This window comes from Betta splendens, chromosome 15, assembly GCF_900634795.4.
Source record: "Betta splendens chromosome 15, fBetSpl5.4, whole genome shotgun sequence".
Lineage (NCBI taxonomy): Eukaryota > Metazoa > Chordata > Actinopteri > Anabantiformes > Osphronemidae > Betta > Betta splendens.
Window position 1 is genome coordinate 11,739,344 of NC_040895.2, and position 26,073 is coordinate 11,765,416.

At 49.6% G+C, this 26,073-nt stretch overlaps 1 protein-coding gene across 3 annotated transcripts; it reads right to left on the reverse strand.

Annotated features, from left to right (window-relative positions):
• Window positions 1-341: 341 nt before the first annotated feature.
• Window positions 342-25,199, reverse strand: lzts2a (leucine zipper, putative tumor suppressor 2a). 3 transcript variants are annotated; one of them, XM_029175027.3, is made up of 9 exons: window positions 24,972-25,199; window positions 16,350-16,455; window positions 5,475-6,131; window positions 4,143-4,802; window positions 3,923-4,045; window positions 3,697-3,843; window positions 3,108-3,611; window positions 2,920-3,024; window positions 342-2,831 (listed from the first exon to the last, which is right to left on the reverse strand). In XM_029175027.3, exons 3-9 carry the CDS (start codon window positions 6,096-6,098, stop codon window positions 2,652-2,654), a joined length of 2,343 nt encoding a protein of 780 aa, XP_029030860.1. In that variant the 5' UTR covers window positions 6,099-6,131; window positions 16,350-16,455; window positions 24,972-25,199; the 3' UTR covers window positions 342-2,651. The 3 variants fall into 3 exon arrangements, with proteins under 3 accessions (XP_029030860.1, XP_055358193.1, XP_029030861.1); XM_055502218.1 differs by lacking the exon at window positions 16,350-16,455; XM_029175028.3 differs by lacking the exons at window positions 16,350-16,455; window positions 24,972-25,199 and adding an exon at window positions 13,196-13,463.
• Between the last annotated feature and the right edge of the window lie 874 nt (window positions 25,200-26,073).

A 26,073-nucleotide genomic window follows, 5' to 3' on the forward strand; every position in this document is an offset into this window, starting at 1 on the left:
CTGCTCAGTATTTTTTGCGCTGTATTTTCATGGCAGAAGTGCTTGTGCTCTGGAGCAATCCGCCACTTTAGGGGCTTAATTACACCATGCTGTGGACTGAGCTTATGCAGGCATGTGGAGGAGTTGGAAAAACACGTCAGTGATGAATGCACAACACCGAGGCCAGTGGCACAGTTTAAATCAAAGCGGAGGAGAGGAGCTATGGGCAGTGCGATAAGTGAAATATAGTGCACAGTGCCTTATTTCTGCAGATGGTCAGTGTGTAGCAGTGCTAGAAAACATCAAGGTTATATAAGGATAAAACATGATGCCTGATGTTACTGCAATAAAAGCCACCTAAACATGTGACAACTTGTTTTTTAATTAAAAACAGTAAATTTGTACAAGAAATGTACACGTAAAAATATACATACAACTTACTAATACTTTATGAATTAACGACAACACAACAAGTAAACATAAAAGAATGCTCACAAAAGGAAAAGAAAATGCCACGAAAAAGAAATGTGTTACATTTGCTTTGGTCTAGTCACAGTGGCTACGTTGGAAATAGATATGTTTGTCTAAACGAAAGACAATGTCACTCTGTTATACTCTGCTATTTAGTGTTTTACATATTTACACAGATGATGGTTCACGCGATTTTGACCAGGGAAAAAATGAACGTCTGGGACGCACAGTGGTTTTCAGTGAGGGGTTTGGTTTGAGTTGTGGTCTGTATCTGTTGGAACTAACAGTCTGGATTAGTTTGGTGAAGTAAAAACCCTCCTTGTTTTTTTTTTTACAGACGTTGAGTTGTGTACGTTATCCCATAAACCACAGTTACTGTAATGTCATGCAAACTAAAGACCGATCGATTATACTGCTCTGAAACTGTCTGAAAGGAGATTTATCTTATTTACCAAGTGTAGTGAAGATGACACGTCCTCGCTTTGCATCTGCTCTGGCCCCATCTTACTGGAGAAGTCATGCATTTATAAAGGAATAACGTGCATAGAACCCAACATTGAAGACATGGATCATTGTGATATTATGATATGACAATCAAAGGATGCATCAATGAAAATGGAGCGACAACAGCTCAAAACTGAGCCCAGTGGGACGTTTGGTCGTCGGGTTGTTGTTTGGTTGATGTTTGTGTCACAGAGAGTATATGATGTAAACAGATTTTCATGCAGTAGTAGGTTCTATGATGCCGCCTCCATTTGTAATTGATCCATCATTTAAAATGTTCTTGTGTCATAGATATATTTAAATATGTAGAAGTCTTTATACTTTGAATATTAAACCCACACTTGTAGCAGTAATACAACAAAATATCTTCAGGTGCTATATATAAAAAATATACAACATCTCCTCCATTATATAGAATAGCATTTAACTATTATTTCTCAATAGACTTTTTGTAAAACAAAAGTTGTCATCCCACTGCTTCGTTTCTGAGTGCTGAGTCTCATTCCGCGAGACAACTGAGCGTCCCACAGCTTCATTCGTTAACGCGCGCCTCGCTTCAACCACCGACGTGCCGGAGGACAGTTACTGCCTCCGAAATGTGACAGAACAAAGACATGCAGACATGCCGACTCCCACTATCTGTATGGCATTCAGTGAGGATTATAGTCCAGGGGAGACTAGGAAGACTTGAAGATTTAGTTACTTGGCTCTGGGCTGCCAGGAGCTAAATAAAGAGCACTAACGGGAATAAAGGAGAATAAACGCAAACTCTGAATAAGCTCTGGTTCAAACGCCGGCTCCAATCTCTAAGCAACGTCACGAACAAAGTGAATATGCTCCATTTTTAGTTGCTTGATACGACCACTGAGGTACTTTTCACCCCTATAAAAATAGCTGCGTAAGAAGCGGAGAGCAGACGAAGAGAAACAAAATGACAGGGTAAAAGGAGAGTCAGCAGTGGCGGAGGCTTGACGCCAGGCAGCCTCTAAGTTCTACAGAACAGCCAATGCAAATACGTGTGACAAGGTTTGCTGCGTTGTCTGAGTCGCTGAATAGGATGTCCACATGTGAGCAAAGAAAGCGGTCGGGAGAAAAGCCCGGTGCAAAATAACAATGTGTTTCCCTCCGAGAGCAGACGCTTCCTTGACAACGAGGACAGAAGGGTTTTCATTGTTTCCAGGAAGCAATGTGAGTTTCTGATCGTCTGATAGGACGACGTGCAAACAGCTGTTGTTGGTCTTCATTAACAGCCAGCGGCGCCGTGGTCCGACTACATGCATGCTGGTGCTCGGGTGTTTTGACCTTGTCTTCTACCCGCAGACGCGTGACTGGGCTTTTTTTTTTTTTGCTTCGGTCCCGTCGTGTTCTGATACCCTGATCTGAATGTGGTGTGAGAAACAAGCGCTTCTTGCCGCCACACAGGGGGAAGTCTTTATGCTGGCTTTGTAGTGGAATGAAGCCCCTTAGACGTGCTGCGGGGTCCACGCCGTATAAAGGACTTTTTATGTGCGTCTCTGTTGCCAGGAAGTAAAAAATGCACCTTTGGGAGATCTCCCATTTGACAGTGGCGAGTGAGGAGCGCGCGCTCGGTGTTCCGGGCGACGCCGCGATGGAGAGAGTGCAGCATTTGGCTTGGAGTTCCGTGTTTGGTTCAGTCGTGCGTGGTTCTGTGCACGCGTTGCTCAACGAGGGACCTCTTAGATTTCGGTGGCTGTGATTTCTTCAAAGTGGATGTCGTTGCTGCCGCTGTGGACCTCATAGTCCACATCCCTGTTCTCCAGCTCCAGACTGAGCTCCCGCATCACGCGCTCCAGGTCGCGGTTCCGACGGTACATCTGGATGTAGTTCTGCTGCAGCTGCTTCTGGTAGACGATTACCTGAGTGACGGAAAAGAACAAAATGATGAAACGAGTGCTCCCCAGACTGCGCTCGTCAAGGAAAAGGATCAAAGTCAGACTCCTGCACCTTCTCCTTCTCCTCCTGCCACACCCTCCTCTCGTCCTCGAACCGCGAGAGCTGCTCCTCACTCGTCCTCCTCTCGTACATGAGCTCAGCCTTCAGTCTGTCCACCTGAAGAGAAAGAGTAAAACAGTCCAAATCTATTCATCAAACAGGCCGCTTACATAAAAACCGTTACCGTTTCTTAGTGGTACCTGCTGTTTGAGGCCCATCACTGCCTCTGCGTTCTGCCTCTGGGCCTTGGCTTCATCGCTCTCTCCCCCCCAGATGAGGTGCGTCTCCTCCCCTTCCCGGTACACAGAGGGGCTGGGCCCCCCCCTCCCCGCCAGGCCTCTGCCCGGATGGAGGTTCAGACTCGTGCACTGCCCCTTCATGGTTGCACTGGGTCCGCCGTGGCAGGCCAGGGCGTCCCGGAGCCGCGTTATTTCCTCCTCCAGGCGGCCCACTTTCTCCCGGAGCAGCTCGGCTTCGCTCTTGCGCCTCTGGAGTTCGTTCTCGCAGACCTCCAGCTCCAAAGACCGCGTACGCACGGAGACCTGGGCCTCCTGGGAGCGGATCTGGCTGGCCTGCAGTTCAGACCGGGCCTCCCTTAGCTGGGCCTTGAGCACCACAATGTCTCCAGCCTTCTGGCTGAGCTCCGACTGAATCTCCTTCACCTGCTGCTTCAGAAGGGAGATCTCACCGGACTTCTGACACACCTGAGGACGCGAGAGCAGTTGGAGAGGTGTAAATCAACTGTCTCCGAGGGTAAAATAATGTGTGCGCGGTCAGACGTCCACCCACCTCCCACTTCGTCTCCTCCAGACGCGGGCCCAGCTGCGTCTGCTCCCTCTGAATGGTGGCGCACCTGCGCTCCAGCGCCTCTCTGTCCTGAAGCAGCGAGGAGAAGTCCTCCTGCAGCTTCTTCTTCTCTTGCTGTAGTTGAAACACCTGATGGCACGCAGAGACGTTTATTCGCATACAGGATGTTGCGCAGAATGCAGAACGAGGCTGATCTGTGCTCACGCACCTGTAGCTGTAGCACCTGCTGGGCCCTTTGAGCCTTCTGAGACGTCTGCTTCATCTTGGCCGCACAGCTCTGTCTCAACTCCTCCATTTCTCCCTCGCAGCGACGCTGCTTCTCTTCGTACACCTTTTTAAAGCAAAACACATAGATGGAGAATCAAAGGTGAGTTCACTTGTGCTGCATCAGCTGTTTATTTGCCGAATCCAAGGTCTTCGTCCTTCACCTGGCAGATGGCGGCTTCATTCTCGTCCAGATTCTCCCGCAGCTGCTGGAGCTCCAGGTCTCGCTCCCTCAGCTTCTCCTCCAGTTCCCTCACCACGACCTCATACCCCTCCACCGGGTGTGGGGAGTGGCCACAGGAGCCGCTGTCGGACAGGGGCTGCCCGCGGCCGCTCAGCGAGCCGGAGCCCGTGCTCTTGCTGGACGAGGACCGCCCGCTGTCTGAGTTAGTGTGACCGTGGCTGCCGCTTCCTCCCGAGGTGTTTCGGCCGAGGCTGGTGACGGGCTCCAGCTGAGCCCCGGAGCCCGACCCGGAGCTGGAGCCCTCGCTGGGGGCCAGGCTGTAGCCCGTGCTGCTGTGAGTGGGAAGGCTGGAGAGAGAGTTCCTCCCTGAGTCCGACATGGAGCAGGACTGGCTGCTGCGAGCGTTGCGGCATCCGTTGTAGGAGTTGCGATTCCCTTCAGAACTGGAGCTGCTGCTCCCTCTCTTGCCACCGGTGGCGCCGGTGCTACCGGACCCCCCGGGGGGCAGCACGAGGTTGAGGCTGGCCTGGCTCTCGGACACGCCGCTGCCCCCCGGCCTCGACAGATACTGCACAGAGTGGCGATTCTTGGGCATGACGGGTTTGAACGCCGTGGGACGGATCAGCACTTTCTCCATGTTCTGAAAGCACAAAGCAGCATTAGTGATTTTTCAACCTTAAGCTGTGCTAATTAGCAACGGGTGAATGGAGCTCATTAGGCAGGGGTGAGTGATATGCTGGCAGGTCACCCCTCCAGACTCTGATTAATTTAATTTGGTTTATTTCATATTCATGGGCTTCATTAAGCATGTTTCCTACTGATCATCTAACACAGAGATACAGAGAGTGGACAGAGAAACAGAGCAGGGAGGAGGAAGAGACAAGATGAAGGCAGAGGGTGTGAAAGTTTTTCTCCAGTAAATACGTCACTGGGCGTAAGTGAGCGCTGACATTGATGATGACAAGGCGAGTATCTGTCAGCGGATCCATCTGAACCTGTCAGGCCACTGATTAAGGTTCCCTCTGGATCGATGGAAATAAATAGCCAATCAGACAGCCGAGGTAATCTGCAATAAAACATGCCAGCACCTCCTGCAGGGACGCTCACGCCTCCTCCAGTCCACTTACAACATTCAGACGTGTTAGTAGTGAATGTCAACAATGATGTGACAACGATAAACATATGCAAAGTGCTTTTACATATTTACTGCATGTATGAATTTATTTACAGACTTCAGACGTCAGATTTCTCTGATAATTGCTTCTAAGCTTCAGGTTCTTGTTACTTTAATTTTGGATCTCACTCGTCTCACCTTCTCCAACTGTCCTGACACTGGGACGAGTTTAGGCGGAGGACCTCCTATGTTGCCATTCACAGCCCTGTTGTCCCTGTGATCCTCCGAGTCGCTGCAGGGGCTCGCAGCTGCCACCACGAGGTTGTCGTTCCAGTCCCCGACTACCACCTCACTGCTCACATACCCAAAGTTCCCATTGGTGCCACCCCCCGCTGCCCCAGCGCCAGCGCCCGGGTCGCTGCCGCCCGCCCCGGCGGAGTTACCGGCACGCGGCTGCTTCTTGGTGGGCAGCGGGGGAGGCAGAACCTGGGCGTGAGGCTGCATCTGGTTGCTGATGACCAGCAGCTGCTCCAGGGAGCTGCCACTGCGGAGGGTGTTATCCTGGAGGCGGAAACAGCTGGTGGCGGGAGTGGAGCGGCGCGGTTTGCCGCTGAATTCGCTGGCGGCCCGACAATGTCTCTCTTGGTACGTGCGGCCGGATATGAGACTGCTGACGGACCCCATGGCTGTCCCAGGGCTACAGGGCCCACAGGTGCCGGAGCAGGGGCCTGGGGGGGAGTGGGACGACAGCGGCCGGCACTGCTGGACGTTGACACCGGGAGTGGGGTGGTCAGTCACAGGTAGCGCCTGAACCAGAGCCATGGCAGCCTGACGGTGTCAGACACACCACACGGTCTGCGGAAAGAGAGAGAATGGGGCTAAATGTGCAACTCAAACGAGAAGTGCGTATTACACATGCTCCACTTCCATGCACGTCAGGCTTTTAATTGAATATTTATCAGACCTACGAGCGATGTCCTCTAAAATTCCTTGTAGCCTTAAATATTTATCCTGCAATTTCTGACAAATATTTAATGCAAAATGTGAATGAATGTGGTTTATAGTTTAATTTCATGATTTCTTGCTTTAGTAGCCAGCATGTTTGATACCACTCACTTATTGTTGACACCTTTTCCAACAGAAGGCATAAATAAGCCAGTCATCCTAATAAACTAATGGATGGCTTTAGTTTACATGCACACTGTAGAAACGCATTACGATTAAAATGCATCTTTGGAAGTCAAAGCCAAATTATTTATTGATTTTAGGCCGGTTCCCAGGGACAAAACCCATTAGCAACAGCCACTTTACAGTTGTTTATGTGAAACACTTGTCCTGGGGATACCGGTCCCCAGACTCATTAAATACAGTATCTGTGTCTGGTGATGCCACCACTAATTGCTATGCCATTAAAGACACACAGTAAGAAAAAAAGAGAGCAGGATTAAGCAGAGACTGAGATCAACGCAGACAGAGGGAGAGTGAATGAGTCACGATCATCAGCAGCTGCAGCTGTTCTGTAATTTTCCCGAACGTCCTTGTCTGAACTCGGTAAGCTGTCATTTGCATATCGCTTCTAAAGAGGCTTGAAATCACTCCGCTGTTTCATGTGCACAATGCTCACACAGACATACAAAAATTAAATCTTAGAAGAAATAAATAGTAGGTCCGACTTTGCTGCGCTATTTTTAGGCAAAGGAGCATGGATACAGATTACTAACAAAGTAGCAGCAGATTCGCTCTTCCATTTGCAGATAGTATTATCAGTGTTAGCTGCCGAGGGGGACAGAGAGGGGACACATATCCTGAGCTTGTCGTGCCAAGTCCAAATCCGTCTGGCCAAGTAGAATAATCCACTCCAGCTACGGCTGTGCACAGTCTGCCAGAACTAACCCGGTCACAGGCGCACGTCTATGCACACACCATGGGTGCAATGCGATCAGTCATCAATCACGCGAAGCCTGTTGTCTCGTACGGAAATACCACTAAAGAAGGGCTGACAGAGAGGGAAGTCGCTAGACAGCAGAGGTTTTCATGGTGAGAATAGGACAGATCCAACTTTTAGATATTTGGTTGTAGCAGAAAGTGACGATGCGGTTCCTGAATGTGTGGTTCCCACTGTGAAGTCTGGAGGAGGAGGTGTGAAGGTGTGGGGCAGCGTGGCTCCTCCCACCTGGTTTGCACTTAGTGAGACTGTGGTTTGTTTTCCCACAGGACAATGACCCTAAAACTCCACCTTTGTGCTTTCACCTACACCCCCCGACGCTTGACCGAACACTTTGAAAGCAGTCCCACTACGTTGGTCCCCTCCTGAAGCGCACACTCAAACATCCATAACTAGTCCGTGCAATGATTAGCCACATTTGCAGAGTGGTGTTCACAACTGAGGGGGAGACGGACTTCACAGGTAAGACATGCATCACAAGATAAGAAATGCGTGGAGCGTGTGATCACCTCTCATACCAAAATAATGATGCCTCACAACCTCCTAGCATCCCGTAATCTCCTCCTCTTCTTCACTCCCAGCCCTGACAAGGACCTCTCTGGCAGGGGATAATAAAATTAACAACCCCTTGCAATCGCCTTTGCGCCCCCTCCCCATGCCGGCCACGCTAACCCGGTGACCTCCTGATGAGTGGAGGGGAGCTGCTCTGATTCTGTCCTCCCACTCCAAGGGTCTGGTTTTGTTCTGGCTACTTGGGAAACAAATCCCCAAAGCCGTCGTCCCCCTCTGATGCCCATAAGGGTGTTGGGGCCTCCACTCCTCCCCTCCTCGGCTGGATTCCTCTACTTGTACCATCCTTCCCTCCACCCTCGCCGCCTCCTCCACCTTTCATCACACGCATCCACCTCTGCTGTCAGCAGCACAAGACAGGCGGAGAACAAACATTCATCGTCACTAAAAATAGAAAAGATCTCAAGTGCCTGAAATCATTCCGATAGTCTTTCATGAGGCGTTTCTCTCCGTGAGTCATTCGAGTCGATGTTCAAAAATAAACTCCAATAGAGTCGCAGCCAGCTATTACGGGGTCAAACCAGGGGCACGTTATACCACATCCTGACACTCTAAGACTATTAAATGATGCTGGATGGCTTAAAGGCAGCCTCGCTTGTGTCAGGAGCAGGAAATCTGCCCAGCGGCCGCGATGGTTTACCCTCCACATGGCACCAACGCACTTAGATAAGTGAGAGCGGGACGGACAGAATAAAGAAGTTCTCAGGTAGCGCTCTACGGGACCCAGAAGTGGGGTCTGTGATGGGGAAATAATCCTGTTATGATAAGTCTGTTAATATCGCCGGGAAGGGAAGCCCATTATTCCACAGCGGCACATCGCCCCTTGGACCCACACGCAACCTCCGAGCTGTTCCGGAGGCTCCACTGGGCTCAGGATGGAATTATAAAAGGGAGAAGGGAGGAGAAGAAAGAGAAAGGGGTTTAAGGGGGTAATGGCCGAGGGGGGTGGAGGAATTCCAGACCCAGGTAGACCAGAGACGCCTGACCTAACCAGGCAACTTTAATCCTGTTTGGCCTTTATTCGATGAGCACACAGACACTGGAGAGCGAATAAATTTAAAATTAAGACAGTTTCCAACTTTATCTCTATTCTTTTCTTTTCTCTATTCTTTTCCATGTTTAATGGACCTTCCACTCAACCCTCCACTTTCATTCCCGTTTCCTGTTCCTGCTCATTTTTACCCACATCCCCTTTCTCCCGTCCTCATTTCCTGCGCTGTGTTATTGTTCCTCTGCTCTTTTGTCCCTCTTTTCCTCCTCCCCCCCTTTGAAACAACTCCCGGATCACTGGTCCATGCAACTAGATTTTCATCTGCCCTTCCCTTAACAGCAACAACACAGCGTGACTGATAATGCAAAGCTAGAGTGAAGATGAGCGCAACAGGTGGGAAGTATAAAATTGTCAAATCAGAGCAGACGCTGTATGGATGAAGGAAAAATGGGACTTAAAATAAGGCTCATTCATAAAAAATTATGAAAAAATTATTACGCTTTAGTGTAACGTTTCCTCGTTTTCGAAGGGTGGTCAGACTTTGAGTTTCCAAAATCAAGCAGGATATGAAGTGAGCTTGGTGTAAATATTCCACTTTAGCATACAGAGCATGGGTGGCCCTGATTAATCTTAAAACCAGTATTCCCAGTCGATGGAGAGAGAAAGACAGACAGTGAGACTGGGGTAGAAAAAGAAAGTCAACAGGGTAGGTGAGTCACCGTAATCCTCAGCAGCTGCTCACAAAAGAAAATCCACAAGTGCTGTACAGACAAGGCAGATACTCCCCGACACACACAATAACCTCAGCAAAGCAATCAGTCCACACCTAATCTACTCCCCCATTTATTTGTCACGAATCCACCCGCTGCTGCTCTGCAATAAAGCTTCCAACAGGCAAGAAAATGTTATTGTAATGAAAACGGCCGACCAAACTGTAAAAGGAGAGAAGTCTTTTAATGTTTAGCCAGAAGACCTGAGGTTATATCATGCCTCCATTCCAACACAATGACTGTCTGTCTGAGCGGCCGCTCACTGTCACCTACCCCCACATGGCTCCGAGTGTGTGTGTGTGTGTGTGTGTGTGTGTGTGTGTGTGTGTGTGTGTGTGTGTGTGTGTGTGTGTGTGTGTGTGTGTGTGAGACTGCTGAATGCAGGAAAACCTATGCAGAGCTCATTAAGCCACTGCCTCAGTGCCAAATCTATTTTTACCCAAACCAGAGAAGCATTGTCCTCTTTGGCAAAGCAACACTGTAGCTTAACAAAAGTTGCGAGTTCAGGCCTGCACGCCGCCGCTGCAGGGCTCTGACTTCATGAAACCAGGTTTTCCGCTGTGAAACAATGCAGAAAATAAGGTTTATAAAAAGTGAAGCCTGCGCATGAGTAACTGGCAGCAGGTCCTCGCTCGGTCCGGTTCTTCTTTTACTGCCGACTTGCAGCAGACCTGAGCCTCTCGCTCTGTTTAGAGGCGTTGCCATGGCAGCGGAGGCCCACATTTTTCAAACGCGGGGCCGAAATGAGATAGAGGGACGGGGGGGAGCGGGGGGCGGGGAGGGGAGGATTGAGCGGGCGAGCGAGCGGGTGAATGAGCGAGGGAGTTCCATGTGTGCGCCTGACGGTGACAGCGAGCAGGTTGTCTCCTTAGCATCTCAAAGCATCTGGCCTCAATTCAGACGCGAGAGGTGGCCTGTGAGAGGGGTGAACGGAGCCTTCCATCTTCTCTCCTCCATCAGACCAACACGGAACTGCAGGGGGACGACGTCCCTGCGGGGGTTGAGGGCCGGAGCAGCCAACAATCAAGTGAAAAGGGGACACAGTGGCATAAAAGTAGCGACGGCCTTGTAAACACTTTATGGGCATTCACATCGCTACGATATTCTTATTTACACCAAGGCTAATACTCCATTTCTCACAGATGTCCACTAAAGACAAGCTCCATCTTTTTCTTTGGCACAGGAGCAAAATCCTCCCGTATGAAAGTTTTAACTTAGTCAGAATGTGAAGGAGACATTACTTCCTGTTTTCCGTCAACCGATTCATCCGACGCATCAAATCCTCCTCCAATAAGACATAAATTGAGAAACTCAGTCGATACGCGGAGTTATCATTATTACTTTGTTCCTAATTCCAGATTGCAGTTCTTGGCACTGAGGTAGCAGCATGTGAAAGCAGGAGATGGCTGACATTCTTGGGTTTTTTTTCCTTCAATTGCTAGATTTTCCAGGAGTTTTTCCAGCCACTAACAGTTCTCCAGCAGCAGTCAGTGGTCGGACCTGCAGACACTGGAAATACCAAGACAGGACAGAGGAGTAAAGTTTTCCCCCCCTGAACTGCTCCTCCTGCCCCCCCGCTGGCTCGCTTGTATGGACGGAGCCGGGCCATTGTTTCAGCTCCACAGAGGAACAGGGTGGGTCGTCCCACAGCGGACGCGGACGACGGTGACGGTGATTTCACTGTAGCCGCCGCACTTCTGCAAAGGTGCCGCGTCATTTAAGTGAAATCCCTGCTGCTAAAGCAGCGCGTAACACAGTGCCACCCTCGCACGCCCAGCGCAGCCAAAATACAGCAGGCAAATGAGTTCCACAGCAGCTGTTACATAAGCAGCTACGCCTCGGTTTAACGGTGCCAGCTTCGATGTATAATTCATTTCCACCCACTTGAGAAAAATCTATGACGCCGTGAAACCAGCACACGTGCCGGCGCCTTCAGAGACGGCGTCCATTTCTGCGCGGAGGTGACAAACGAAGGTGGAGAACGGCCGTTCAGCGAACTCGGGTTCGGACACCAGGATGTGGATCGGATCAGAACCCAGGCCTTGTGTCTCCCTTAGGGGCACGGTCCTGTACCTACACCACAGGGGCTCTGCAGGATTCACGGCGCTTTGTCACCGGTGTGACATTCATTAGCAGCGGCCCGACCCGCTTCCTCACTAGGGGGCTGTGCTACATCTGCAGAAATAAAAACAATCTTTCAGCACATATCGGATAAACAAATGGCACTTTGCTGCATAAATAATGCATTTAACGTGGCTGGGAACCTTTGCGGCGCTGCCATCGGTTGCAGCATCAGCACAGAGGACCCAACACTTTCTCAAGTTGTGAAAAAGTCCAAAAGCTGTAACATCGCGTTACGTGGGTCGAGTTGGGCATATTTATTCTGCACGTCGCCCGTTTTAGCCGCTGATCCCCGCGGATGAATGGAGACAACGGAGACGGAGCTGCGGCGTTTTCTCGGGTCTTTTAGCGCTGTTTGAACACACAAAGGAAGCATGTCGCAACACGGCTGGAAAGCGTTACCTCACCTCCAAGTTAAACTCTACGTCAGCGCCGGAGTCTCGACACCTGCCCTTTTACAGACGCCGTGTTTACGGAGCGGCGCGTGGGCCCCGAAGAACCACAGAATCTCAGCCTCCGTCCAGCGGGCCCTCGAACGGAACCCCGACACGACGCGCTCCGGCTACTACAGAGAGCTGAGTGAACGGGCCTCCAGCCACTCTGACTATAAACACAATCCGCTGACGCATCACTTTCGCGGCCATAACAGACTTGATGGGAAACTACAACGATGTGGCCCAGGGCGCGAGCGGAGTCTTGTAATTACATGCATGGGGAACACAGAGGAGAGCGGCCTGCATCTGCCAGGGCTCCGTCATCAACACAAACACTGATTCCCTCGGACTCCTCTGGGTAAATACGCTTAGCACGAGTCACACTTGTGAATGCGGCCCCGGCGCTGATTTGCTGGAGATATGTGCTGCCACGTGCCCCAGATCAAATAGCTCCATCCCTCCCCCTCCGGGACGACACCTTTAGTAATGGCTGAAATTTCTAATCAATAGCCCAGAGTTCTGTGACGATCAAATTACCCAGGGTGAGGATTCAAAAACGTCCGCGTCATCAAAACCGATCGTCCGCCCTCAACAATTTTATCTGGAGTTTATCTGCTCGGCCAAAGGTCCACGGGGTCAGGTCTGTTCTTGAGAAATCCAACGTCCAGTCAAGACCAGGCAGCTGATTCTGCATCATCCAGATGCCGTCAGCCACTGGTAAAATCAGAGGAAACTTGACCATTTACGTTTTAGAAGCCACCGCCAATGTTTTGCTCTTTACTTTCGCTTTTAAACCAGTCTCCAGTTCTGTTAAGATGAGTTTCTCCATGTGAACTGTCTCAGGCTCTTTCCGTTACCTTTCACTAACGGCATTTCCATTATCGACTCGATCCACTCAAATGGCTTCACACGGACCCGAAGCTCTCATGAGTGCAAAGTTTCCTCAAACACATCTACTGTATGTTCATGTAAACAAAGACCAAATGGAATGGGGAGGATAGAAGACTGTGGAGAAGCACACACACACACACACACACACACACACACACACACACACACACACACACACACACACACACTGCACTCACCCCACTGAGAGCCCTGCATCGCTGCCTTCACTTGTCTCCGTCCCTCTTGGAAAGAAGTAAGATTTTCAAACCACTACAATGTGCCTCGGCTCCGACTCCTTCACGTCCCTCCTTCTGTTTCCCGGCTTCTACAGCGCTCCGGCTTCCAGGACCTCATATCCCGACACGAGTACAAATGCATGCACCATATTTTCCTGTCCAGTCCTGCCTTCTCCTCCTCTCTCTTCTCACTTCACTCCAATGTTCCTCTTCTCAGCTTTCCTTCCCCGCTGTCTGCGTTAGCACCGCCCCCCTCCCCCCTCCCCATTCCTCCCTCCCCTCTCTCACTTTTGTCTGCCTGCCCCCGTTCCTCTAGTTTTCCTCTTTTAACACTCACACACCTCTCTCTCCTCCCCCTTCTCTTTTTAGCTTCAGCTTCATCCATCCCCTGCACTTACACACAAATTCTCCGCATCCCCATAATCCTACGAACATTTTTTTTTAGAAACTGCAGCCAGTGTTAGAGTTTGTCGATGAGGGGAAGCCTCCTTTCACCCCAGTTGTCTGCATCTGTCCTCTGGCTGAATAACTGCACTGTTACTGCCTATTGCACAATTATCAAAGAGATCAACAAGAAGAGCTGCAGCCAAAACAGAAGAAGACAGAGATCAGGGGCGTGAATATTACATAACGCATCCGTGGTCATGTTTGCACACCTGCACTTCAGTTATTCGATTATTGTATGTTCTGCTTTGCTGCTTTTATTGTGAAGGCCACCACGTTGGCCTATTTCATTTGCAATGAATATAAAGCAGTCTACAAAAGGTTTAAATGGACAATCAAAAAGGTGTAGCCATGTCTTAAGCTGCTAAACCCTTTCAAACCATAAAATGATGCAAAACAAGGTCCCACTGGAGCCACAGTGTTGCATTTACTTCAGATATCTCTGTTTAGAAAAGCATCTCCTGCATTTGAAGCTGCCATTTTTACCCGTGCCAAAAATAGGATATGTAGTCGCTAATGTCAGGCTTTTGCTAGAGATTGACAAAGATTCCACCGAGACTTTATGATAATGGTTTTTTCTCTGTTCAAAAGCCCACAGACCTAAAGACAGAATGGAAACATTAGCGTTAACATTTGATTTAACTGATTTCAATTTGACTAATTCTTTGTGTAGGGTGTAACATGGCAATAGAAAGACACTGGAATTCAATCTACCCCCTCTCGCTGCTTCAGTCCACCACACCCTGCAAAGCCCTGTAACTAAATAGTGCTGTACACTGAGGGCAACACAAAGACTGTGCAATAGTAAAGAGACCAGTGCGCCCATCAGCCCCTTTTCAGCCCTAGGAAACACAACGTCACTGGTCTGACAGCGTGAGCAGCAGCTCGCACGGCAGCGCGGCTTCATCACTCCTCCACTAACAAGCTAAACCAAGAGTGTGAGATTCACGGCGCTGCTGACGCGCCGGTAAACAGTCATTTGATCGTCAGGAGAAAGGAAAAGTTAAACTGCTCCACGCTTCTTTTGCCAAACTGGCATCGGAATGATTCCCCCAGTGTTGAAGCGCTAAGCTACTGTGCACACACACTGATCCGCTGTGTGATACACAACATGCCCACTCCGCTTTTGTTGTGGTGCTGCCATGGAAAAACAGTAGGAGGATTGAGTAATGCTGGAGGAGAAGGGTGTGTTGTCTGCCTTTACTGGAACTTCCCTGCACCTCCCTCTGGATCCCAAGGTGGCACAACGAGTCCCTCGCCGTTAACTCAGCCCACCGAGCTGAAAACACCACAGGAGAAAGCTCTCCGGCCTTTCACACATGTGAGTGTGTGTGTGTGTGTGTGAGTCAGCAAGGTTTTCTTTTTCTATATGAATCAGCTGAACAGGTACAGTCGCAACACGTAGGTAATAGTCAGCACATAGTGGGACGATGAGTGTAACGTGACAAATAGTACGAAGAGACTTTTTACTGGATGATGACGAATAACTTACACTGTAACAGAGATAGACAGAGATCTCCGTTTTCTCATTGTCTGGCCACTCAAGAGCAGCCAATAAGCTGTAGATGCAAAAGATTACAGCTATACATACTCTGGCTCATCTACTAATAACTATTAACCCAAAGGTTGTGTTCAGTGGCAACTTGATTCCATCTATGAACCAAAGCAATGAGCTGAAAGACACTTAGCAACAGCATGGTTCAATCTAATCCTCTGGGATTTCAGCATCTCACACTGTATACTCTACACACATCTATCCACTGATGACAACAAATAGATATCACATACAAGGACCTGGTATCGGGGCTGTGTGGAACCTCAGTGGAACCTGCTCAGTGTTGTGGGAGCACTGGTGAAGGACGGGGACAGCTGGGCTGAAACCAGCTGAGCCAAACGAGAGCGGGGACGGAGGCCGATCTGTAATGGAGACGGTGGAGAGGAGAGAGGAGGGCAGCTGCTGCTGTGTTGACCACACATTGTTATCAGCCCACGTATCTCACAAACACTGTGAGCCTGTGAGCCGATCGAAACCATAAGAAGCCCAGGAAAAACAAAACAGAGACAAAACCTTCTGAGCATAGGTGCATTCAGACCTTTCTGGCCCATGACCATCGCCTCTTCATACTTCAGTGAGGTATTTCTGTCACCCAGCTCCCACAAGGAGCAACACGGGCCCAGCGGCGCATTCCTGACCCCGTGACCCCTAATCTTGTCCCCTCCTCCCTCCCCCCTTGTGTCACACACTCTAACTGCCATCCATCTCTAAAGCCAGTCCCTAACTGGACACTTCAAAGCAGCAGGGCAGGACCCCCATTACCATAACTGTGTGTGCGCGCTGGTGAGTCTGAGTGACCACAGAAGCCCACTCTAAACTCAGCCCACACCAAGTCAGGCCCCTGATTAATGTCTCTGAAGGACAGGAGAGAGAGAGAGAGAGAGAGAGAGAGAGAGAGAGAGAGAGAGAGAGAGAGAGAGAGAGCAGCGACGGGAGGGGAAGAAGGCGAAAAATCAGAAAGGCTGTGTGTGTGTGTGTGTGTGTGTGTGTGTGTGTGTGTGTGTGTGTGTGTGTGTGTGTGTGTGTGTGTTTGAGTCAGCAAATACTGAAGGTCAGCATCCTCAGAGAAGACTTTTGTCTGCAGAGGATGCTCCGTCTACTTGTGTAGCTCTCTACCTCACAGTGTCGCCCAGCGTTCTCCTCCTCTGGGGGGTCTGGGGGAGACTGGGCAGCGACGCAGAGCTCTCATCCCAGGGCCTCGCTCCTCTCTGCGCACTCCGACCTGAAGCAAAACACCAGACCTCGGTGTTAGTAACCAGGAAAAGTTTGGACATTCATTAAGTGAATATCACCACCTCTGGCATCCAATAATGAAACGCTCATGTGCACTGAACGACAATGTCATCTCCCCACAAACACTCCTTTATCGTCTGATCTCACCCTTGCTTGTCCTCCTCCCTCTCAGTCACCTCTACGCTCCGCACCAGAACTCAGTGAGGCAATCAGTCAGCTCTGTGTAGTCTGAGATACGATACCACTATTGATTTTGGCCCTCCGTGTCCCGACGCAGGGACGGATCAGAACTCGCTACGCGGCCCGGGGGCCTCGGAGCTGCTTTTAGGGACCGGTCGCAAAAATATTACACTTTCTTTTAAATCCAACTGCAGTTTTCACCACAACCCGTTAAAGCAGATTGAGATCAGGTTTTTCCGCCACCCGATGATTAATGTATTTCGGATTGATGGTCATGGTTTTACCGTGAACAACCCAGTGACACCTGATCATCTGAGGCTGAGCATGAAGTGGGGGCTGTGAGGGAGCATCAGCATCAGTGTAACCTAATGAGGAGCCCCCAGCAGGGCAGATGGTCACGGTCTGCCCTGAGGGGCACAGTGTTAACGTGGGGGTGAAACAGGTTCAGTAAAACGCAGGGGTTAAGTTGATTATGAAGCCCACTGCAGCGATTTGGATACATTTAAAATGCGTCTCTAGTGTTTTTTTCAAGTTTAAAAAAAGTTTTTGTGAATACCCACGTGTGCTGTACATAGGTGCTACAGTATATGATCCAGATCTGCTTGTGAACCAGCTTTACGCCGCTTAATTTTCATAAAATGCAATATAAGCCCAAAAGACGTGACCTGTGACACACACACACACACACACACACACACACACACACACACACACACACACACACACACACACACACACACACACACACACACACACACACACACACACACACACACACACACACCACCTCTAATCAGGAAATGACATCTCACTCAGTTTGATGGGCGGATGTGAACCCAGGGGTTCAGATTAGATTGAGATTATTAATGCTTTAGATCGCTGGCAGACAGATTACATGGCTATGGCAGCATATGCCGTCACTGCAGGGGCCACACTTGATGTGAGTACAATGACACTAGAATTCAAGGCTGGGGGGTCTGCAGTATTACGTTGTACTGAGCTCATTTGCTTAAGTGCCTTGAGTTCACTGTGATCCCGTCACACCAGAATTCCAGAAACAGTTATTAGTTCGAGTTTACAAAGGAATGAATTACTGAAAGATGTTTAAATGAACTGAAATCTCAGTTTACTGTCATAATCTGTGATTGCTGTCATAATGTTTCTACTGCACACGGGCATATCTACAGTATAACTGAGTATACAGTCAGCAGCACACACACACCACAGCAGGACGGTCACCGTCAGAGCAGCCGGGTTTATGCATCTGTCCTTTCATTGTCGTTGTCATCAGCCAAACACCCATTTCTGCTCTGAGCCCGGCACTTTGATGGCTGCCGCTGTCGTTTTTCTAAGAAAGTGGAAAGCTGCTTTGTTGCCATAATATGCCCTGTGTGATGCTTGGCCCACTTTCCTGCCTGCTTTCATTGTGTAAGCACACATACATAAAACATGATTTGCTGCTTCAATTTCTGACTTTTATTCCGCCGGGATTCGGTGGCAGACAACATCAGAGCCATGAAAAGCAGCGCGGAGCAGTGGCGAAATGCAACTCTGCCTTTGATCCTCGGAGCGAGGGAGGGAAAGCGAGCGAGTGAGCGAGAGAGACAGAGAGAGAGAGAGAGAGAGAGAGAGAGAGAGAGAGAGTTGGCTGTGATACAGAGAACAAGGTTTAATCACTGACCTCTAGACTTACAACTGAAGGCAAGCGGCCATGATTAATGAGGGCCATTCATCTTATAGTAAGGAAAAAAACAATGGGAGAGATGGATCTATCCGCTGCATGTATTGAACTCCAGCCCTGTTAGTTTGCTCCGCACTTCCGATCAGAGTGTAGATCCGGCGCCGGCCACTAGAGGGCAGCGCGTAGCCTGGCATCTGAACTAATGGCTGTTCTCAATTAAAGCTGATATGGAGCCTCAGGGAGAACAACAGGGAACAGAGGGGAGAAAATGTGCAAACATGAGAAGCTGAGCCCTCAACGATGGGAAGTACAGGAAGGACGAATCACTAAATACTCACGGCTCATCAAAGTCCTACTTAAGTAGAAGCAACAAGTTACAGTCAGCAAAATTGAAGTTCCTTGTTACACTAGTGATTATAACTGTCAATCAAATGGAGGCAAGTCAAACCGTATTCATCCAGGAAAACTCAAGTAGAGTAACTGGAGTCTGCCTCAGTGAGCACAGTGCCCCTTTGGCTCCACACTCACTCCCCCCTGGAGTGAAGCGATCAATACCGCTGACTCTCCTCTCTACAGCCTGATGCTCCTCTAACGTTTCAGATTGTAAGTCATCCCCGTTGTGGCAGGATCAGATGAGACGACGCGATAACGGCGGAGCGGCGGCAGCAGATCCATCGCGGAGCAGGAGGTGACGCTCGGCACAGTCTCTGTTCAAACCCCCCTGAGATAAATCTCGCACGTTCACAGACTGCGGGTGACTTATGTGGGTCCTCAGGGCGAACGCTGAGTGACGGACCGAAGGAGCCAAAGGCAGGAAACGGTCTTCGGTCTGAGCTTTTCAGCAGCACGACCATCGCGTGCATGTGGGAGCGTCGCACAAACGCACCCGAGCATCCGTCAGCATCCGGCGGCTGAACCGTGCGTTTAGGAGCCAAAGCTGAAATGAGAGGCTGCAGCCGACACGCTCCCCGCTCCAAAGCGCACGAAAGCAAAGGATTTGCTGCCGACCTCACGTTTCACCACACAGAGCTTGTCACTGTGACGGGAGCAGATGGAAATGACTCCGAGATGCGTCTCAGCCTCCAGCTCCATTCAGTTAATTGCATGTTTGTGTAGCGTTAATAAGAAAATGAACTGGGAGCTCCTCTCACTGTAGTTTTTCCTGCCACACTGTGACACAAAAGCAAATCAACACAGCAAAAACAAGCGATTTAGCAGGAAGAGAAGACATGGGTAGTGTTATGTGGAGGGGGAGCTTCTCTACCTTCACTCAGACCTGCACACACGTGTGTGACGCCGGCGTTGGAGCGTATAGAGTTAATGAAGATTGACACGTGGACTGACACGAACGCTGAGCCGTGCTGCGCCGGGCCGCACGTTCTGGCCCAACAGCGGGGATGAACTAAAAATAGAGCCGTCCTCTCTCAGCACCGCCCGTCCACAGTTTTCTCCCGTTTCCTCTTTTTGTTTCGCTGTGTGCGCTCAGCCGTTAATATCATTTCACCTTAGCATTTTTCTACCCACTTCCGGTCTGGGCCTGATTTCTATTACTCCCCTCATCATCTGCCCCCTCCCCAAGGTCCCTCCCTCTCTCTCCAGGTTTCGCCTCATAGCTAAAATATATAAACAACGGAGCTGTGACCTGGAAACAGAAAGGGGGGGGGGGGGGGGGGGGGGGCAGCCGGAGGGAGACCCCGGCTAATCCTGGCCGACTGACAATCAGCAGAAGTTACACATGCAGCAGATGAGCTCTTACATAATTCATGGTTTAATTGTGAAGACGCGCTCAGAAAGATCTGATTTCTGAAAAGCCGTCTTACGCAACGCAAAGCAAAGCATGAGAACAATGAGGGAGGGCGGTGTTTCTGTCATCAGACCACTCTTTGAATGCAGACTCTCCTCCAGACTCTGTCTTCTCAGATCCTACACTTTAAACCCCCCTTGTCCAACTTTCTCATCACGAGTCTGTGGACACGCTAAACCACTAGAGGTCAGCAAAAACAGGAAGGTCATGAAGGGGACGTTTTCCGACTGATTCTGAACAGATCTTTATTACAAAGCAGGCTTATTGGAGGAGGAGGCAGCGTTTATTGTGTTGAGGCAGCAAACGAGCTGAAGGAAGTGGACCCCCGGTGCCAACGAGGCCCTTTAACCCCCCCCCCCCCACTCAGACAGGACGCTCCACTAAACTTTGACCTACTTCTGCCGTCAGCGTGGAAAGAAAGAACGCAGGATCCCGAGCAGAGCGAGCTTCACGCCGATCCAGCCCGATCACCATGATATGAGCATCAAAGGCCTGTTTGGACAATGCATGTGTTGAATGTCGAGTCATAGCGGAGCTGAGGAAAAGCTCCAGGACATGTGCATATGAAAGGTCACGCTGGAGCCTTTGTTAGAAACAATTAAAACTCCAGCTTGTGTGTCTCTTCGTCTCCCTCAGCAGACGGACTCCAGCCTCCATAACCAATTCTCTGCAGCACCGGGGCGGACAGCGGCCCCAGGTTCCAGCTGCATCAGCTCGAGCCCAAGTCCTGCTGGGACCCGGGTCCGAGTCGTGACAGCATCCCTGTAACGTGGAAACGCCAAAGGCTGCATAAGCACTGGAGCTGAGTCCTGCTGAACCACGAGGGGCTCCGAGAGGGCGGCGGCAGTTCTGTTACAGGGGCCGTAGCCGGGACCACGACCCAGAGGTTCCCCGACGGATTCTGGGAACGTCGGAGCGCAGCACGCGAGACATGAGACGGAGGAACGGACGGAGAGGGGGAGACATCTGTCATGAATTAAGCGGGAGGAATTCATCCCATAGTTAAAAGCTCCCAGCCCCCATCTGTGGGACCAAACCCGACCCAGCCGGCCCGAGCCAGGCAGCTGACGCGAGGCGAGGGGCGGCGGCGGCGGCGGCAGAGGGGTCATCTGCACTCACACGGGGGGAGGACTCGGGCCAGGAGGGTGGAGGGCGTCCAAGCAACAGGGTCTGACTGTAAGAAGCAGGAGGAGCCCCCGCTTCAGGTCCGCTGAGGTAACACAGGGTTATACACAATCATATCGGGGGGGGTCCTAATGAATCCACACCCACGTGGGGCTTATGAGCTTTCCAGGCAGATCGATAGTTCGTGTTTTGCTTCCCTCGCTGCTACAAATCAGGTTTCCAATAGACACAAGCCATCAACAGCCTAATCAATGGCCTTTACACTTGTACGGATGCGTGGCGCTGGAGGATGTCTCTCTCATATTAAGTGTGTGTCGACTGCACAACTCACACCGACTTAAGAGTGCCGTTGAGCCACATGCAGTGACTGCATCTAATAAAAAAACATCTAATTGCTGCGGATGCAGGTCATCTCCAGACGCCTGTCTCCTCCTAAAAGCATTCATCTGCTCCCAGGCAACGAGCTTCAATTCCACACCTAATACTTGTGTCATCCATCAATCTCCCGTGTGTGTGTGTGTGTGTGTGTGTGTGTGTGTGTGTGTGTGTGTGTGTGTGTGTGTGTGTGTGTGTGTGTGTGTGTGTGTGTGTGTGTGTGTGTGTGTGTGTGCCGTTTCAGCACTGGCCTCTTCAGTCCTCATATATCACCCTCCCGACTGCGGTGAAGTGACGCTCGGTGACATATGAGGCCACTCTGCCCTCCTCTCGGAGCGAAGGGACGAGCGAGAGACGGGGAGGATGGAAATGGCTCCAGGTGGGCCCGCGCTGCAGCACTTCTGCGTCCACGCAGGACGGCAGCTGCATCCCGACAACGGCCGAGGTCGATACGTACACACGCTGCAGCCTCCACGGGGAGTTCTTCAAACTTCACGCTCAAGTGAGCGGCTGAAGTTTCTGCGCGCGGTGAACAAACAGGCGAGTGTTGAGCAGACGCGCTTTGATTGGGCCGCTAATGGAGGTGTGGGGCGGTTGGCAGACGTCAGCGCTCCTGGATCTAATGTGATCTGTGCCAGTGCTCTGCCCAGTAATGTCCATTATGCTCAGACTTACTCCACCCCGCATTGATTCGGGCTCCCTTTACAGACTGTAAGAGCTTTCTGAGCCCGTCTCCACCGGCCATCGCAGCTATCAGATTCCAATAGCACTTTAATTGAGCCGTAATCTACTTACACGGGGGAAAAAGCACATTTAGAGTTTCCTTTCACGCGGCGAAAAAGTTCCGCACCACCACGTTAATATGTTTATGGTGCATGTCACTGCTTCCTTTTTAAGTTAAGTCAAAGGGGATAATGACTGAGGGCATGTTGGTCTGTGCAGCCACACCTTGGGGCTGATGAATACCCACTTACATCATCTGTGGCTCCGGGGCATTGGACTTGAGGTTCTGGCATTTATCACACAGGGAGGATCAAATGAAAGATGCTGATTGGTCAGTGAAGTCAGTCTATCTGTCCACTCTTCAGAAACAGAAACCACAGCTCCTGCAGTGTGATGGATAAGCTGCATGAACATAATTATGACCAGACAAATGCTGTTGAATCCACGGAAACAGCCAGAATATAGAGTTTTCATATCATCAAGGTTAAGTCTGATTGAATTAAGTGCAAAACAGTTTTCTGGTGCAAAACCTGCAAACCTAATGATTTGCTACCCTGATTGTTTTACACAGCCACTGCAAGATGTCCATTAATAACTGGGGAAATTTTAGAAAATCTAATTAAGTTTAACTAAATTAATTGAGACAAATTCATAAGACTCTAAATATTTAATGAGGATATGACATTACATAAAACTAAGCACTACAGGTCTCAGGTGTCTTTCATTGTTTCATTAGACTTGATTTAAAATTAAAATGAGATTTTATTCTTTGTAAAACTATTTATTCTGGAATTTGTAAGGATGTAAGGATTTGAAAGCATTTGCTGAAGCTCAGATCTTCAGAAAAGAGGAGGTTTGTGGTATTAATGTTGTTGTTGCTACACACTTGGTTTTTAAAAGCAGCAAAAGAAAGGTCACTATAAACCCAAGCGGCACCTAATTACAGTGTGTGTGTGGGGGGGGGGGGGGGGGGTTACTTAGTCTGTGTGGGTGTGGGTCTGACTGACAGCTTGTCTCTCCCCTGCTGTGCTTTGGCTCTTGTCCTGCTTTAATGGTCTGACAGTGAGGAACTCTGATGGCAATGGTCAGATCCGCTGGAACCATCATTACCCTCACACAACAAAACAAGACACCGAAACCACATACAGCATATTTGAAACTCACGTGTTAGAAAACCTCCCGCTGTCTCTAAAACAGACCCAAAGATGAGTTTACTGCCAGTACGAGACAGAGTTTCTGCCGTGTTACATCATGATGGAAGGCCATGAATTAAATATGCCACATGCAGCTTGTGCACCGTCATCATCATCATCATCATCATCATCATCTCCGCTGCAGCAAAATGAAACGACAGTCATCATTTCAAGTAGTGGCCAATGTGCATCCGCTGTGATTGTGCCTCAAGCTCCATTCTGGTTCCACTCACACGTAAAAAGAAACTTTTAATGAGGTTAGTAAAAAAAATGAAGAAGAATGAAGAATTCTTTACCACCTCCCCTCTCATCCTTTACAAGCCCTCTATCCTGGTCTTTAGCTGCTCCAGTCCTGATCGCCTGACAGCTTGGTCATCACCTCCCACCACCACCACCAAATCCCCCCCTCCCCCCGTGCTGTGGTGACAGCGCGGGATGATCTAGCATCTCTGAGCTGCTGCGATGCCCGAGCGCTGGGCTAAAATCGGGCCCGTGAAGCACATAAAGCAGGAGTGCAGCACATTTTAAGGACGCGCGTCTGCGAGCGCGCGGCCTGTTTACATTCAGCCATCAGTCACTGCAGCGATGGGGGCTCGCCACAGATGAGAAGGAGATGGAGAGGGCGCTCCTTCAGCGTTTATATTCGCTCCTGGGGGGATGATTTATGCTCCAATCAGACCGTGGGCGTCTCCAATTCAACTCAAAATTAATCCATATGTTAAAGCAGGCCCCGAGAGCATAAAACAGGTGGCGCTGAGCTCGCTCCCTCACTCTGTGACCTTTGGTTTTGCTCACATCCCCATCATCCCCTCCTGTCTACGCGCACAAACCAACCAACCACACGAAATAAGCTGCAGAGTTTAGGAGCAAAAAATAGAACAGTGGCGTTTAAGAGTGGACGTGTGTGTGCGTGTGTGTGTGTGTGTGTGTGTGTGTGTGTGTGTGTGTGTGTGTGTGTGTGCCAGCTGCAAGGGCTACAGCTGGATGGAGACAGCAGAACAATGCTTACTCTCTGATATCCCTCCCATCCTCTCTCTCTCTCTCTCTCTCTCTCTCTCTCTCTCTCTCGCTCAGCACCACATACCAGTTACTAAAGAAAAACAGCTGAGACACTGGAGAAACTGGCAAAGTAGTGGGAAAACTCACTGTCACAGCACCAAGCCGCTCAGCTACAGATCATGTTCAAGCATTTTACTCGTTCAAGTTAAACTATTCATAACTTGTCCTCTTTATGTATGAAAGCATTCGTTTGTTCCCATTAGACTGCGTTTCTCCGTTGAGTCCAGCGTCGTTAAATAAGTTGACTGCATGTTAATGGGACATCCTGCTCCTTTTAACCAGAACCATTAACTTTACTGAACCTCCTGTTACAAACACAACAACACAACGTTACATCACCGTTGCACGCCGCGTTATTTACTCACCATAAACAAGACGCTCACATGCAGCCTGCGATATTTCATCCGCGTATCCGATCTCTTCTTCTACGCTGACACAACTTTTAATTCTCAACAGAGAATGAGGCAAAGAAGAAAAATACAGGCTGGTCGTGTCTCACTGTAGTTTCTGCTCCTTTCCCCCCCAAAGCAAACCCGTCCAGTCCACAGAAGCCCAGCACATCCGCTGCTGTTCCGACGCTGCTGTGGAGCCTGAGTGCGTTTGGCGCGTTCACCGACAGAGCCCGGCGCCGAGTCCCGCGGGGCGGAGCCGGATCACGCTCTGGTCCAATCACAGGCTCGACGGCTGATCGACAACAAAAAGTTTTTGGAGCGTGCATGGACGTCCAGGGGCTCCGCACAGGGGACCACGACCACCGATGATGTAGATTCTGTAGTAAAGCGCAGGATGTTTGTCATTTTACTTTATATTTGGCATGTTTATTGATTTAAAAATAAATAAATAAATAAATAAATAAATAAATAAATAAATAAATAAATAAATAAATAAATAAATAAATAAATAAATAAATAAATAAATAAATATTGTTTTTTAAACATTTAAAAATAATATATACAAATATATAATAAAATATACATATATTTTACCATCTTGAATAAAATGTATTTGTTTTCTTTCTGTGTACGTCTGGTGCTTCAGTGACTCATATTCTATTTTAAATCAGTTCAAAACAGGAAGCAACATTTTCATAATGTACATGCTTCATTTTTTTTCTCTCTGCTTTTTGTTTAATCTTAACTTTCAGCACCTCTCCTTCAATTCCCACGTCATTCCTCGTGCGTGGAGCTTCCATGCCGTTGTTGTGTTGCTGGACATGCAAACTGTAGCTCGTACAGCTTGTTTACAGCACATGCAGCATTAACAACACTTGATCCGGACGGTTAGAGGTGAATTCCTGCTGCTCTGCAGAAGATTTCCTGCCCGCTCCCTGCAGCCTGCACACACCCCGGTAACGCGATACAGGCTCTTGTGCTCTCACTACACAATAGTCAGCCACCTGCCTGATTTATCCACGAAAGAGGAGCTGCAGGACAGACAGAGCGGTCTAATTTATTATAGGAATGTGGA